Below are 17,500 nucleotides of genomic sequence, written 5' to 3' on the forward strand. Positions count from 1 at the left end.
GAGAGAGAATTTCCCCCCAGACCTTCTCCTTGATTCCCAGCCAACACATTACAATCGAGGAAGTTTCTACCGGCTCGGCCAGGGCCGTAGCCAGGGTTCCGAAATAGGGGAGGTCCAGCAAGGGGAGGCGGATTCGGGCGCCGCCGAAAAAAATTTGAGGGTTTTTTTCCCCCTTTTTTAGCCATATTTAGAGTAATATATCATTTTAAATCAACATTAGGATTATACTGTTGTGATGTCATTATTCAGTATATTCTCTTTCATGTCACCACCTGCTCAGCTCTCCTGTCAACATAATTGTAACTAACAAACACAAACTGTTTTAGCCAAATTCATATCAAAATGACACCTACAAACACAGGTACACAACCCAAGCCGTACACAACACACAAAGTCATCATCGATAATAAAAAAAACATACAGAGGGACATTTATTTATTCCTGATAGGAACGATTGAAAAATAAAATAAAATATATTATGTTGTTTTTAACTTTACACCACCTCTTTTTGTTACTTATTGGGTCATGAAACTGAAACCATGCATATAGCCACCTGCATACCTGACTTCGGGAGCTTGGCAATTGGCATCATGCATGATTAGCCAGTAGCATCCCAACGTGTCACACAGGTAACATTACTTAAGAGACAGACTAGACACTTACTTTCTTGGTTGTTGCTAAAAAATCTGTCAGTGTCACTCACTGTCTGTCGTTCACTCGCTCACTGTCTCGCAGCTCGCTCACCTTCAATTATCTCGCCAGGCAGACAGAGAGTCATCACTCACCACCATGCTGCTGCTCTCTCAGAATCAAGTTACCGCGGACGCGGCGTCAGATGACTTCCTGCCTGACCTGCCTTTCGTTTCAAAATAAAAGAGATCCCGTGTTTTTCATGCTTTTCCATGCAGATTGTTTTATTTTTTTCTCTGAAATATTAGGGGAGGTCCGGACCTCCCCGTCCTCATAGCTAGCTACGGCCATGGGCTCGGCCCTCCTTCCCTCCTCTCTTGCTGCCCCCCCCCCCCCCCCCTCTCTCTCTGAGAAAGTGGGACTCTCCCTCTCTCTCTCTCTCTCCCTCTCTCTCTCTCTCTCTCCCTCCCTCCCTCCCTCTCACTTTCCCTCTCAGCTGAGGATTTAACACAGTGCTGTGGAGAGCTGCTGGCAGTCACACTCTGTGCCCTGGTCTGGATTGTAGCAGAGAGCAGCCCTCCTGCCTGCCTGCCTGCCTGCCTGCCTGCAGCCTCTCCTCTCTTCTCTTCTCTTCTGTCCGCTGGCCCATCATGGATGTCAAACTGCTGGCTCTGATGGCTCTGCTGGCTGTGGCCACGTACGTCCCCACCACCACCGGTGAGTCCAGGATTTCAGACAGATTTGAATGGTTTAGGCGGGGTTTGTTGGTTTGATTATGTTTGATTTTATGACTGATTTAGGATTTTTGACAGAAGAAGGGTTTTAGTCTTAGAGAAATTATATTGTGGAGAAACTGGGGTTTGTCTTATATACCGGTATATATATATATATATATATATATATATATATATATATATATATATATATATATATAGGAAGCACAATGGCCACAAACCCCAGTTTGTCAGATTCAGCTTTATTAATCATATTTATGTAATGTTAGTCATCTTGGTATTATAAGGTTCTATCTGACATTTTTGTTTCACTATGTGAGTTGGTTGCATGAAGCTATTCTATGGGTGCCTGTTGACATAGCGGTATGTGTGGTGTTACATTTTGAAAATAATGATTTTGGAGTCTGTAATTCCCCAAACAAAAGGACCAATCTCCACTTAACTCAATGGATGCTGAAAACTTTGAAGCTCAATATTTCAGATCTCTCCTGAAGGTGGATAGAACCTTATAATTCTAAGATCACGCGAATGTCTCCAATGGTAGAATCCTTTTGTCTTCACAACATAACATTTTCCGTGTCATTTATCAAAGCTGAACTTGGCAGTGTTTAGAGTCGTTGAAGGTATTGCTGGTACTTTTGTGTCAGGCTTCATTATTCACTTGGACTGTCATTTGTGTTGTGGACTGCCAGGCCACCTTGGTAACAAACATTTTGTCGCACTCTCACTGGTATTAACCTCCAAAACTTGAACACTTTGATATCCTGCTCAGATCTTTTGCTATCAATCTTGTGTTTCTCTGACTTGGATATAATACTCAGATATTCATTCAAATTTATATATTGACCATTTTGTAAAACGTGACACCCACAATGAGGAAATGATTGCTAGCATCAAAGTAAAGAAATAAATCTATAATATAGGCCTACTTGACATTATCATATGCTGTTCTATATATAGATAGATAGATAGATAGATAGATAGATAGATAGATAGATAGATAGATAGATAGATAGATAGATAGAGCCACAAAGATCAGGTTTAATTTTTTCCAAAAATGATAAAACTTCAGATTGGACCCCTTGACATTTCAGAGGTGAAGTGCAGTTTTCAAAGAGACCAACACCTTAACCCCCATGAATGGGTCACAAGTGAACGTTGGTGTGAGAAGCTGGGTGTGAGTGGCCTGGCCAGCGTGATAAGCTATGTTGTTCCAGCCAGGCCCAGTAAAGCCTCCTCATTGCATATTAAAGAGACGGCCTGAATGTGTGTTTGTCTTTTCTCTCTGCTTTCTTTTAATTAGTTTCTAATTAGGGATAAACAATGCGGCGCTGATAGCTCTGGATGCTCGCTAGCTGGCCCTGTTGCTGCGAGCCGCATAACCAACCTCTGGAGTTAGCATGAGAAAAGAGCCTGAGTGAGGGAGTGGAGGCTGATATTGCTTTGGATGTAGCCATTTGTAGAGGGGGACATTTGGCGTTATAAAGACACGTATTAATAGGGACATGTTGAGCTCATTTAGTTAATTTGTGTGTTTATCAGGGTAGGAAGTGGTTGATATAATAAAAAGAGTTGATTGAACTTTCAGCAAAAGCAACCTCTGCTCTTTGACATGTTGTAATGTGTTGCCACACACTATAGCAGGGGTGGGCAACATGTTTTTCCTGAGGGCCATACTGATTTACATCAAGTAAGCGAAGGGCCACACATTGGAGATTATACCTGTCAACACTCCTGATTTTCACGGGAGTCTCCCTCTTTTTAACCCTCCCGTTGTGATTGGTCATTTCTTGTTAATCTCCTGATATAATAGTGATACAAATCCAATGGCTGTAGCAGGTGAGATTTATTAGCATAATTCTGCCTTTTATTGAGTTTTTGGGGGGGACGTTTTGTTTTTCTTTGAATCCGGCCCTGGGGCCGTATTTTGCCCCTGTGTGCACTTTAGCCTCAATGTAGTATCTCACCATTAGTGTATGTGCATTGAATAAAGCAATGGTTCTCAAAGTGGGGTCCGGGGACCCACATGGGGTCCTTAAGGGGATCCCCAGCAAAAAGGGGAATAATTTATTTTCACTATAATACCATCCATAACTAAGTAACACAATGACAGAATGTATGACTATTTTGACCATAGTTTCATACACTTTCTGCAATAAAACATCTACTGTAAAAGCAGAAAGCTTATCAGATGGGGGACCCTGGGACAACGTCTTATCAAATGGGGTTCCGTGGTCTAATTAAGTTGAGGGGTCTTTGATGTGAGAAGGTTTGAGAACCACTGAACCAGTAGAAGTGTAGCACCAAGCCTATGAGTGTTTCTTCTGATAGTATCAAGTTGTACTGCAGTGTGTTTTCTCTCATCTTTTCATCGACATTTTTACAAGCATCATCGTATTTTTTGGAAAGATTGTTAAAGGCCTATTCCAAAGAAAAGTACAAAACGATAAATCTGCAATTGTTTGCGTTACAAACTTTGGCGTTATAACAGAGCAGAGCATCGCAGTGTGGGGCCTCGGGGCCCTCAGAGGCCTCTGGAGGCTCCAGGGTGATTTGTAATCATTTTAAGAATGTACTTGAGGTGATTTGGGCCCTTTCATAAGACAGAGGGAGAGGGGAGTATTGGAAACTCCAGTCTTGCTGAACGCTGAGGGCCCTTCTCCATGAGAGTGGCCAGGCTGAATGCTTTGCGAGTGAAAAGCTAAAATGTGTGTGTGTGTGTGTGTGTGTGTGTGTGTGTGTGTGTGTGTGTGTGTGTGTGTGTGTGTGTGTGTGTGTGTGTGTGTGTGTGTGTGTGAGAAAGAAAGAGACTGGTCAGAAAGTGTGTATAGCGGGCTAATCTCTTTTTAATGACTATGTTGTTAGGAGCAATGTCAGGTAAAGCAATACGTTCCCATGCTTTGTGGGGAAGTTACAGTAGATTAAACAGGCTTTTAATCTTTTAATTTGCCTACTGAGGGATGTGATGGGTTTGAATAGGGTAGAAATGGGGCAGAAGCTGGTGTGTGTGCAGTTTGTCTTATATTGATACATATTAATATAAATATCCTCATATGAACCGTATAGCGGAGTGTATGACTCCTTCTCAGCGTGAACAATGAAACGTTTATGAATCAATTTGTCTCAGTCTTTTATTGCAGCCACTTCATTCAATATATGACTTCAACAAATTATAAACAGCATAATTGTTGAGCTAATTTGGTTGATTAACAGTTCAGCTAAAATAAAAGTATGTAATACTCAAAAAATGCCTACATATGATGGAAAATCTAGGCTTAAAAATGTATTTTTCTTGTCTCAACCTCCAACCAAGGATTATTGTCCATCTTGTAGTCCGAGTTGTGGTATATCTAGTGGAATTTTGAGATGTTTGAGAGAGAGAGAGAGAGAGAGAGAGAGAGTGTGTGTGTGTGTGTGTGTGTGTGTGTGTGTGTGTGTGTGTGTGTGTGTGTGTGTGTGTGTGTGTGTGTGTGTGTTTATACAAGTGGCTGGTTGCTCCACCATTCCTGAGAGCTTGTTGTTGCTGCTCTCGGACTTCACACTGATTGAAATGAGGCTCCAGAATACAACCTTGTCCGTCTGTCTGGAAGCTTAGATATAAAAGCCACACGGTGAATCAACGTGAAACACTTCTACAACCAACTTTACCTACAATATTTAAAATATGAGCTGTTTGACCTGCACACTCTGTTGTCTCATCATTGTATCACATGTTATTGCTCTAACCCTGGTGCTGATCCTGGTGTCTTCTCTCTCTCTGTGTGCAGCCAAGCCCATCAGCCTGGTGGAGAGGTGCTGGTGTCGCTCCACCCTCAACACCGTTCCCCAGCGCTCCATCAAGGAGCTCAAGTTCCTCCACACACCCAACTGCCCCTTCCAAGTCATGTAAGTCCATCAATCTGAGTCTATGACTAGAGTCTATGATTAGGACTGCTGGGACTCATCTGTGTACCGCAAAAATCCATCTTAGCAAGCTGTTTAGTCTCGCGTTGAGTGTTAAATAATCGTCTTTCATAGAGAAGTGTGGAAAAAACTGCCAATATGAGACTATTCCACTTGTTTGCAATGGAAATCAACTTGTTTCAACATTAATCTAGTGACATTTTCTTGAAACGAGTGGAGAGGTCTTACTTATTCTGCCTTGTTTCCACATATTGTCACTTGTTTCTATAGTCAATTCCTGATGGTAGAATGACTTCACTCCATTGTGAGAATTTTTAATTAATTTTAAGACTCAACATGAGATCTTTTTTTATATATATATTTTTTTCCATCCAGTTTGCTTTTCTTCAAGTTACTTCATTTTGATTGAGCTGAATTCATTCTCTTTCCTTTTCTTTTCTTTTCGGGCTTCGCTTTTCGTGACTGTGTTGATCAGACGCACATCTGCATTGCTTTTTTTTTTAACACCAATTTAAGTCATGCATTCCATCTTCCTTAGATCAGCCCAACAACACTTAGATCAGATGAGCCCAACAGTTGTGTTGCAAGGAACAGGTCATGACCGACATCCTCCAGCATTATGCTTTTGATGGCCAAGATAATTAAAATTGACAAACCAATAAGGCCTGGATCTGCTCAATGAGTTGTTTTGGAGAAGGAAGGACTGTCTTAAGGCTCATTTCCCATGGGATCCTTAGCAGTGAGCATTATGCAAGATTGTGTGCGAAAAGATAGATAGCCTAGATAGATAGATAGATAGATAGATAGATAGATAGATAGATAGATAGATAGATAGATAAATAGATAGATAGATAGATAGATAGATAGATAGATAGATAGATAGATTCTTTACTTGCTGGGATTGAAACAACACGATGCTCACGGAGAGAGAGAGAGAGAGAGAGAGAGAGAGGAAGGCAGTAAATGCCGGGGCTCCAGGGGCCGTTTATGTTTAGCAAAGGAAACAATCATTAGGGGTCAAACTGATTACCTTTGTATTTCTACTGACCCCCCGTGTCCTTTATCCCTTCCCTCTTTTTTTTTTTTTCATTTTGATTTCCCGCCCCCAAGCTGCCCGGCAACATTTCGTATAATGCCACACACTAGTCTGGAACACATTAACCCAGATGCCTCACTCATTTGTAACCTATAGAAAAACGAGTTGGCAGAAGAAGCCCTACAGCCGCCCCCCCAAAAAGGAGGGGTGTGTGACCGACGACCGTTAGAAAGGGGGTGACCGAGTGGCAAAAGGTCACAGAGGACAGGCAGCGCCGCGGCCGGGTCGAGCCACAAGCTGCCTCCTTCTGACCGCCTTCCAAAAAAACACTGCCAGAGGAGTCAAGAAGTCACTCAGGCCCGGAGCGCTCGGAGGGAAACCCAGAGCGCCGCGGCGGCCATATCTCTATTGAGGCAGATGAAAGACAGGCAGTAACACTAGACCCTCTTTGGCCCCCGACCCCCGCCCGCCCCCCCTCCCGCCCCCAGTGTCCCTCCGTACACCCCTCCCCCTGCCACCCCCAGCATGCTGTTGGTATTAACTTGCTGTGAAGTAATTACTACCTGCTGCTTGTGGAACTCCGGCCCTCAAATTCCAGCCAAGTCAATTAGGGCCGCGCTCTCGGTTGGTCATCGGCCCAGTCTAGAGGAGGAGACAGATAAACAGGATGGAGGCAGACACATCAAAACAGCAGAAACCTCCCGAAACGGATTAGTTAATAAAATAAGAGTGAAGAGGAGGGGGGGGGGGGGGGGGGGACATCCCAGGAGGAGAAAACAAACAGATCCTGTTACCGTCCGAGCCGCTTGGCCTAAACCGGCTCAGATGTTGGTTTTGAGGGATTTCTGCCAGGATTGATGCTCCTGAGACGCTCTTTAAAGTTTTAGCGGGGAAGAAGGGGAAGCCATTTGTTCATCGGCGTGTCTACATCGGGGGGAGGAGGAGGGGGAGGTATCGCAGGGGGTGCTGGGGGGTGCTGGGGGGGTGCTGGGGATACAAATTGGTCATTATATAGTCCAGTGATTGTACCAGCTTTTTCATATCAAGGACCCTGATTTGGTTCACATGAGGGTCACAGACACTCATTTGATGTGAGTTTGTGTGGAATCGCATGACTTCTCCAACCCAATCGCCAGGAGGACACAATGGCGGCATTGTACGTTTATGCATTCCACGGAAATGTAAAATATGAACATTTCAGTCGTCCAGCGCAGACGACCGGCTCTTCCTGGTTACGTACCCGTAACGGCCTCCCTTGCCCCCGCCTCAGAGGACACTTCTAACCCAAAAATAAGTGACAAAATCCGCCCTATTTGGAGAATCAAGTGTCACAGAGTAGTGCAGCTCTGCCTTAATCTGACTTGTTTCAAGATATTGACGTTCACTTCTAGACAAATCCTGAAAAGATTGACACTGCATTGGAAATGAGTGAAATTATCTCACTTCATTGGGTTTAAGAAAAACAACATCTAAAGGTTGAACATGAGATCAAATGAGTCGTCAAGATGGAAAGCGTTTCGAGGAGCAATTTGAGACGAGAAGAGGAACGTGTTTCATTTGCAGGGTCGTGCGATGGAGGCCAGGGGGGGAGAGGAGAGGAGGGGATGGGAGGGGAGGGGAGGGGAGGGGAGGGGAGAGGAGAGGAGGGGAGGGGAAGGGGAGAGATGGGAGGAGAGAGAGAGGCGGAGAGGCGCTACCCCTCTGAGTTGTTAACTCTCAAACACAACCTTTTGCCACCGAGGTGTGAGATCCATATGTTTGGAGGGGGGGTGGGGTGGCGGGGTGGGACACCTCTCACCGACCCCCCTCCCCTATTTCCCCCCACCGCTCGTGGACCCGGAGTCTGTCGTCCGATAACAGAACAAATCCTCTCATAAATATTTGGCCCGGCTCTCCATCAACAGGCCGGCCTTCGCCCGCAGGAACACACGCTCTCTGAAAGCCCCGAGCTGTACATCATAACGTACGGTACGGTCGCTCTGACATCCCAGCAGCCTCTGCTTCAAAACATCCATCTTGACAAGTTAATGTTGAGGTTATCAGACAATAAGTATGTAGGGTGAGCACTTTACAGCAGGGATTCAACCTTTTTTCACATCAAGGACGGCTCATTTGGTCCACATTTGATGAGATGTTGTGTCTCAGACCCAAATATGAACATATGTCCAGAATTCCATGACTAACTGTATTGTGTAGGTATTGTAACAGTGATCAAAACAGACATTCTTCTATAAATTTTCTGGTGTAACTTCTTGTAAATTAAATAATGCCGACGTTGAACAATTCATCAATTTGCTGGGGACTCCCTGTTGGCCCCCGGACCTCACATTGAGAACCACTGGCTACAGTAACTCTTCTTTTACAATTCAAATGATACAGTTTACAATCAGACCTATATTCTTATCATTATTTTTGATGCAACTGTCTTGAGATATGGGCGTTTCGGGGTGATGACTTCCTCTCCTCAGCGTGTGTTGATCAATGTTGTATAGATGTTGTTGTATTGAGTCGTAAAGTCAAATTTCTCTTAAAGCAAGCGAACAAATGATCTGGTCCTTGCGTTAAATAATGTCACTTGTTTTAATTCAAATCTTTCAGAGACAACTGGCAGTATCTTTAAAGAGGTAGTTTATCCTGTGATTCTATAAAACCTTTTTTGGTAACACTTTAGATTAGGGAATACATATTAACTATTAATTAATTGCTTATTAACATGCATATTAACAGTGTTTTGGTTCATTATTAGTCATTACAAACCACTTATTGGCACCTTATTCTGCACTATTGTATTCACTATGGGTTTTCCCTCAATAGTGCTTAAGTAAAGAATTTGTTGCACATGAATTGGGCTTTTAGTCTGCTTTGCTCAGTATGGGGCTTATAGTTAGTTACAGTTATAATCACATATTATTGAGAGAAATTATTGAGGAAAAAACCCATAGTTAATAGTTAATATGTGTTCCCTAATCTAGCTTATAGAAGGTTTCAACTCGACAGATGAAACATTCCAAATTTCCCCCATTTCCTGTTGCAGTGGTTGCTAGTACAATAACTGACAGGACATAAGCTAGGTTCCAAACTGTTCCCTATAGCAACACAATTCCGTCTTAAGTCCTACCAAACGTTTGAACCGCGACGTTCCCCTATACTGTAGGGTAATAAAGTACATCTTATCTTCTCTTGTCTTAAACAAGCTGAGCTGTGTTAAAATAACTTTATTCCCTCGTTAAAAAAATAGATTGGTGAACTCCATACTACTTTAAATGAGCTGTCCAGATGCGTCAGAGAGGACAGACAGAGCTTTGGAAAGGCCCGGCGGCGCAGTGCGATGTGCGGTGTGCAGCTGTCCCGGAGCGGAGGGGGGGCTGTGATCCCTCACAGAGGGTGACAGCCAGTAATCCTCTGGTTTTAACTGCGGACGTGTTATTGGATGTTCTGGGGGGGTTTAGAGATTAAGCTGAGCTGTTCCTGAGCCTAGCCTTCATAAAACTCCAGATATGATCCTGACATTGTAGCCGTTTCAAAACACACCGTGTAGGCCTACCTGATCGAGACCGCGCTCCCATGATATGTTCAACAAAACGAATACTGTAAACACAAGAGATGCTAGTGTTCTTTTCCAGATATTTCCAATAGTGTAAATGTATGCAGTAATAGCGGTGTCTGCGGTTCCCTTTTTTGGTTAACGTTTAGATGCAAGTTTACTGGGGTTAAAGTAAGAATCACCGGTGTGATCTCTCACTGTCAGTGTATGTGACAGCCTGTTAGGTGTGCTAATCCTCTGGGTTTAACTGGGATGTGTTGTATGATGCTTAGCGGGTTCAGAGATTAAGATGAGCTATGTCTGAGGTGAGCCCTCATAAGACTTATTGCTGTGATTCTTATACAGATAAAGACATAGGTAAGCGCTTCTAGCTTACAGCCTCTCCGGATAATTATCTCTTTAACAACAACCTTATTGACCTCCCGCAGATATATTATGGTCATTTTGGGCTGTGGGGAGTCAAGATCGTGTACTTATTGCACCTTTTAGTCTATCCCATAATCAGCCATTGAAGTGTCCGGGTGGAAGAAAGTGAACCTGTACCCTGTAACTGTACCTGCAACATTCAGGTTCATTTACTCCAAAATGTCTAAAAACAAAGAATACAAATCCATGCTCGAGCACCAAAAATCTCGCTCGAAGTAGAAAAACAGAAATCTGTTTATTTTGGTATAAAAACACAGTGATGGATCAAGACAACCCAATAAGAAACCTCATTGAGCCTCAGATCAGATCAGTGTGGAGTGTGCCATTTCCCTGCAGGTCGCTCGGAGGTATTTTGTGCCCATAGTTGAACGCAGCTAATAAAATAGATATAATCTACTTTTAATTCTCTTCAGTTAGCCGAACATCCTGTGATGCTGTAACATTATCAGCATCCCAGGATGTTCAGCTAACTGTGGAGAACCCTAGAGGTGAAATATAGTCCACTATATATGCAGTATCATCGTATCTGATTTGAAAACGCACGAGGTTAGAGTACCACTTCCTTCCTCTCCATCCCTCTTATTTACTCTTTCATTATTGTGAACAATTATTTAATCATTTGCAGACTACAGACGGCATGTAGGAATAAACAGCATGTGGCACAATGGACACAAAATAAAGTGGTTTTAGCTACAGTATGAGTCTGGTGTTTACAAAGCAGTGACATTTCATGAGATCTAATCCGTTGTAAGAACTTTTAATTCATGGATATTGAATAATGAATTGGGGCATGTTTTTTTCTTCTTCATATAAGTGAATATGTGGAGTGAAAGCCTTTAAATACTCAATTTCTTTTCACAGTGCCAAGCTGAAGAGCAACAGAGAAGTCTGCATCAACCCAGAGACCAAGTGGCTGCAGCAGTACTTAAAGAACGCCGTTAACAAGTAAGGAGACCCTTCCCCCCCCCCCCTCAGACACACACACACACATACGCGCGCGCACACACGCACACGCACACGCACACACACACACACACACACACACACACACACACACACACACACACACACACACACACGGTCTGAGCAGACAAGCATGTGAGGAAGACAGAAATGAAATACACCTCTCTTCACATGCAGAGAAGAAACATCAGAGAAGCATTAAAATGGCCCTTCTCAATTTCCTGCTGGCATTACTCTGTGAATTCATCAACTTGGTTGATATAAGAGCTGAGTTATTATCTGTGAAATGATGTTCATCAAGTAGGAACAGAGATAAATCTGACACTGGTATTTCTGCTTCCTCCTTTCTCACATGTGTCTGTCTAAGAGTTTAATACACTAATGCCAAGACAAGGAATCCGATGTACTTTAGAAGCGTTGGCTACTTCCACCACCATCTCAGCTCACAGCGGTTATAAACACAAACTGAGTTTGTTTTCTAAACATATTTAACATGACATTTATTTCATACAAAGCATTTTCCACTAAATCATCATGACTGATTGCAGTTGGAGAGCAGCGTTGTGGGGGAAGAAAACCATTCGTAGTAAAAAACTACTCCAGCCTGCTCATTCTTAACGAGTTGCGCAGTTAAAATGTGTGCAGTCCTCGTAAAAAAACAAAGTTCCCAACGTGTCTGGTGGCGATTATCACCGGGCCGCATGTCTCCCTCTTGGAACTCCATAAACACGTACAACACTAATAGCTACTTAACACTTAATGCTAAAATGCAGAAATGTGAAAACAAGCAATTAACCATTTTCTGAGGCACTATGTCACCAATTAAGCAACAATGTTACAAGATATTGTTTATTGTCTTGGTGTGTGATTGTGTGAATCTCTGAAGCAATGCTGCTGTAGTCTATTGTTGAGCATGCTGCGTCTCACTTAACACAGTTCCTTGACATTGGCATCTGGCACAGTGGCAAACTGTATCCTGTTGGAACACAAGCTGTCAGACCACAAAACATTTCCAGCCTGGTTGCCAGAATAAAATGTCAGCATTACGGTTCTGCCATGGATACGTACAATATCACGTTTCGGAACCAAAATACGTTGCATATCATGTTTCCAGATACATGTACTGTCTATCAATGTTATACAGTACATGTCATAGAGTGTGCTATTGAAATAGCACGGTAGGTGGCCAGTAAAGGGTGTTGCGGCCGGGGTGGATGGAACGCGGAAACACTTGTCTTTCACACCGGAGATCCGTGTTCAGTCAGTTCCCAGTCATGGTCACGGCGGTTATTAAAAACCTTGTATCTCCAGGTGTATAAAACGCTTTCAGACCCCATTGTTAACCTCGAAAATGCCCGGTGGTCCTGAAATGTTGTATCATTTTCTCAATAATAGATGTAATCCTTCAATCCAAGTAAAAATATGAAAATCACCTAAATTATATGGTTTTCAACAGTGTGAAGAATCGTGAATGAGAAAAATGAATTGCTTAAACGTTGGAGTGTACTTTTAGTGACCGTACAAATGCGCTTGTGCTTTTTATCTGCTCGAGGTGAGAGGTGTGCGTGAGTGAGTGAGTGAGTGAAACTATACACTGACTTTAAAATCTCCACCTGTTAACACCAAAGTGTTGTGGTAGCGCAGTGTTGTTGTAACAGAGAGAGTCACTCAGCAAATGACTTAACTCAAGTGTCGACTCAAAAGACCACAGAATCACTTCCTGGTATGTGATTGTCTGCAGAGTCAGACTATAGCGAGCCTCTGTTTCACGCCAGTGACTTCTATCGTAATGCCCGATGTACGAGCGCACGCTTTTATCTCTAAGGTTACCAATCAGTTATAAATGTCACAGAGCCTACATGCTGTTTCAGAAACAGATTTCCTCTCTTCCACGAAATAGACACAACTGGTAGAAACCAGACACACACACACACACACACACACACACACACACACACACACACACACACACACACACACACACACACACACACACACACACACACACACAGTTTCCTGTCTGCATTTTAAAACTTTGTTTATAGGTCTACAATAAGAGAACTCTTGCTGAGTATGCCTGTTCTTTCTCCGCGTCGCCCTGCGTCACACTGTCACACACAAATCACATAGCTTTGATGTCATGTGATGTCCACCTATCAAAACTGTTCACCAACACCTGAGGCCCCTAACATGCTTATGACTGATGGAATTATTCTTTTTTTTACCTTTATTTCTGCAGAGAAAGTCTGCCCACCACAGCACACACGCTCTTATTCACCAGTGCACCGCTTCAGTGAGGCACTGTATGACATACCCTGCCATGTGCAATCACAATCAGATGTTATAAAAATGAATTTGCTATTTGGAAATTTCACACGAATGCCATTTAATTCAGATAATAAAGTCGGAAAGTCCGAACAAGTTTTGCTACCTGAGTTATGATGAAATTACAACCTTTAACGTTCTCAAACTGGAGGAAAATGTTTTGAAAAGTTTTATGTAGGTCCATGATACGAATACACGTATATGTTAGCCGGCCAGAAAAGTCATCAGAACATTTGGTGAAATCAAATTAAGTTCAGTTACTGTAAGCATCAATGTTTGTTATTGTTCATTTTCCAGGTTTGATTTTCCAAAGACAAATCACATGAATGAATTCATGTTGCCTCTCTAATAGGCTGCGATCTGAAATGTTGCTCTTCAGTCTAACTTATGTATCTCCCTCTCCTTCCAGGATGAAGAAAAACAGAAGACGCAATAGCAACAAAAACTAAAGAAAGAGGGGGATGTGTACAGCACGTCGACAGGCCTGGCAACCCGGGCCGCACCTGTATACCTCCCTTCCACTGCTATGGATGTATGTAACACGCTGCATGTAACCAGCACTTCACCGCCAAACCGTGCTGCCGCCCGCCCCCGGCGCCGCCCGCCACCGGTCAAAGCTTCCCCCCACGCAGTCGCCTCCCAAACGTCCATGCTCACACCAAGTGCAATTACACCTTCTGTTGGAGTGATGCCAGGGGTGCATGTTGAGTGTGTGTGTGTGTGTGTGTGTGTGTGTGTGTGCGTGTGCGTGTGCGTGTGCGTGTGTGTGTGTGTGTGTGTGTGTGTGAATGCACTGTACATTTACTAACTCTGAATGTGTATCTGTATATACCGTAGTATTTTCTTACTTCACTTGATGTGGCTGCAATGGAACAATTTGAACTCTCTGTGTCACACATAAGGCTTTGTGGGTAACGCCGCGTTCACCTCATGTCAGATTTACCGTAAATACTGTAGAGCATCCGACTGGGAAAACCAGTTCACGTTAGCCTCCCGGCAGTACTTACAAGTAGGACATGTGGATTGTTTCTCCCAGTTCCCAGTTCACAAACTGCGGAAATTTGCCAACACAGATGGCACATTTCAAACACGGCAGAGAATTCAAGTACAGTATTGCAGTCCAAGATAATACAAATCTAAATGATCAGTTATATTCACAGTAAGACATTCAGCTCTACTAAAAGTGAGTAATGTCTACAGTTTATTTAGGGTTGCCTTCAAATTCCTAAATAAAAAGATTTTGGATGCGAGTTGAAGACGTGAAAAACGCTTCCAATTTATCGCAGCAAGATTTAATCCAATTTTCGTCGAGTTTTCCCGATGTGACGTGAACGCAGCATTACCCCCGGGAGTGGACTCTGACTGAGGGGGTCATGGGGAAAAGGACCGAGGCTGGCCAATGAGGTTAGCCCACTCCACAAGTGGTGACCAATCAGGGCAGGATATGCTGACACAATGTCTCGCCGTTGTCTTACGTCGTAAGTCACTCCGTCAGCAATGAAAGGGAATGGAAGTTCAAATAAGATCAAATAAACTACTAAGGAACCAGCACTGATCGTGTGGTGCTAGCCTACAGTATGCATGGGGTCAGAGCCATTGAAGCTAATGGATTTCACTGTTTATTTTATGCAAGCTTCGGGATGAGATGGGGTCAGTTGCCGTGGTGATTATAAACAAGATTCCTGTTTTTGCCAGTTACGAAACATTGAAAGAGAAACATCGGCTTGTGAAATGGAGCCGATGTTGCATTTTCTTTGGGAATGAAAGTGGAGTAAGTGTTTCAGATCAGATCAGATGGCAGCCATACTGATGAAGATTCTAATGAAGTGTGGGGGGGGGGAACACCTATCAATGCAGCTTCTTTAGTGGTTCAACATGCTGTGTCATTACAAGGCTTAGAATCAGTAAACGGAGACCAAATATTTATTCATAAAAAACATGCAATATAAAGAAACATGTTGACCTCAAAGCTTTTTTTTTTAACAAAAGGTAGAAACATTATCATCATATTTCATAACGCAGTTTGAGTCGTTACATAGCGTTTGACTGAGTAAATATATTCCATGTCAACATAGGAAGTGAACCGCAGTAGATTCATACCAACACCTGTCCTCGGTAGGAACGAAAAGCTAACCATTTGCAACACGTATAGCTGAATTGATTCAAAGGGAAAGTTCACGGGGGTAAAAGAAAGTTTTTCATCATCCTTTTTTATATATATATATATTTGAGCCACTTTATTATCAGATGTGTCTTTTAAATGTAATGATTCTATTTTTGTATTGTGTATAATCTTACTAAATGCTATTTTCTTTGAATGCAATGTAAAGGCAGCAGTACTAAATGAAGGCGTTTGCATAGAGTACTGTACCATCAAACAGTATTACACCATTCTTTTTTTATGTTTTCATGCAATATTCCATAATTATTTGTAATATGTTTGCAAATACGTGACTACAGTAGGCAATGTTTTTTATCATCTCCAAACCAGCAAAATAGTCAAAAATCATATAATGAAACATGTGGCTCATTATAAGTTAAATATTTTCCTTTACCCTGATTTGTCCCTCTCTCCTGGGGCTATAGCCTACTGCCAATCACAGCTGCTACGTAAATCTAATATAATATCTCTAATAGATCTGGGTCCAACATACAACATATTGAATATCTCTTATCGCTGCGTTACATGAGTCAGGCAATTATCCAGCTCAGCCCACCGGCCGGCCCTCTCCAACTAACTAATTAGATGTTGTATGTTTTCAGTGAGACTGATGGATGATGTGTCAATAGATCCACTGAGCCAAAACAGAACAATACCTTAGAGTTCAGATCCAATGGGACCAACATGTGCTTTCAATCGGGCCGCTCCCAGCTCCCCATGGGCTTCAAGCTTTCACTTAACTGTTGCCATGCCGCAGTACTGGGGGATTTTTTTTTCTTCTATTTTTGGAAATTGTTATGGAAGTCGTGGTGATTATATTGGTCTTTTTACACATACCTATACTGTGTATGGCAGTTGGTGGAGGCCTTTTTCCAAGTATTAATGTTAACAATTTGCCGCTCATATAGTGAAATAATCCTATTAACGTAACACATCTCCCATAAAAGTTGCCGAACATTCTTTTCTATAATGAAATTATATTATTTTTATTACATTACTGAGAAATCTGAAATGTAACATGTAACATGTAACATTGAGCCAATAATGTTATAATAGTCCAAATTAATTAAATTACACACACTAACTTTGGTTAGTTACATCTAAAAAGGATGAATATGTATTGTTAATGCCTTATTAAAAAAAATACAATCTTCAGATAGATCGATTGATCAATCAATCAATCTTTAGTAATTAGACTACATAAACAACAAAAAAGGTTGTTACATAGTATACCCTTTTAATGGGAAATAAATCGCATTAACAGGATTATTACACTGATAACTGCAAATTGTTTTTAATGATTTATTACAGTATATTAATGAGATATAGTATTAATATGTAATAACAAGTGAAATGAGTTTCATCCAACATTGTCTTACAATAGCAATACAATAGCCTACTAACACTGTCGAGGACATTACATATCTTTATTATAAGGACGTCATAGTCGTGCATATTTGCTGGTAATGTTTTTACAAAGAATTTGTTCATCATTGTGCATTATCTGAAACAAATGTACAAAACAGTTTTACACGTCAAGAGACTAGTGTGTTCATAAATCAATCAAACTGGGTGCACATATTCTACTTTTGACCCCGCGACAATGTGAAATAAATGTTGGATTCTTTTGAGGCAGCTTCTGACACATATTATCTTCATCTAAGATGTATTAGAGTATTACCTTCTGTATTTCCACTGTCTGTAAACCAAGAGGCAACATGATACCTATGATACTCATGCCCCTTTTCAATAAACTTGTATGAAATATAAGTACACGT

The 17,500-nt window shown here is 42.1% G+C and overlaps 1 protein-coding gene across 1 annotated transcript; it reads left to right on the top strand.

The window, feature by feature from the left end:
- The first annotated feature begins 1,190 nt into the window (after positions 1-1,190).
- On the top strand, positions 1,191-15,541 carry cxcl12b (chemokine (C-X-C motif) ligand 12b (stromal cell-derived factor 1)). Its single transcript, XM_083656220.1, has 4 exons — positions 1,191-1,347; positions 5,132-5,249; positions 11,135-11,218; positions 13,971-15,541. Exons 1-4 carry the CDS (start codon positions 1,281-1,283, stop codon positions 14,008-14,010), a joined length of 309 nt encoding a protein of 102 aa, XP_083512346.1. The 5' UTR covers positions 1,191-1,280; the 3' UTR covers positions 14,011-15,541.
- The last annotated feature ends 1,959 nt before the right edge of the window (positions 15,542-17,500 follow it).

The sequence above is a fragment of the Poromitra crassiceps genome, assembly GCF_964638095.1.
Source record: "Poromitra crassiceps genome assembly, chromosome: 19".
NCBI lineage: Eukaryota > Metazoa > Chordata > Actinopteri > Beryciformes > Melamphaidae > Poromitra > Poromitra crassiceps.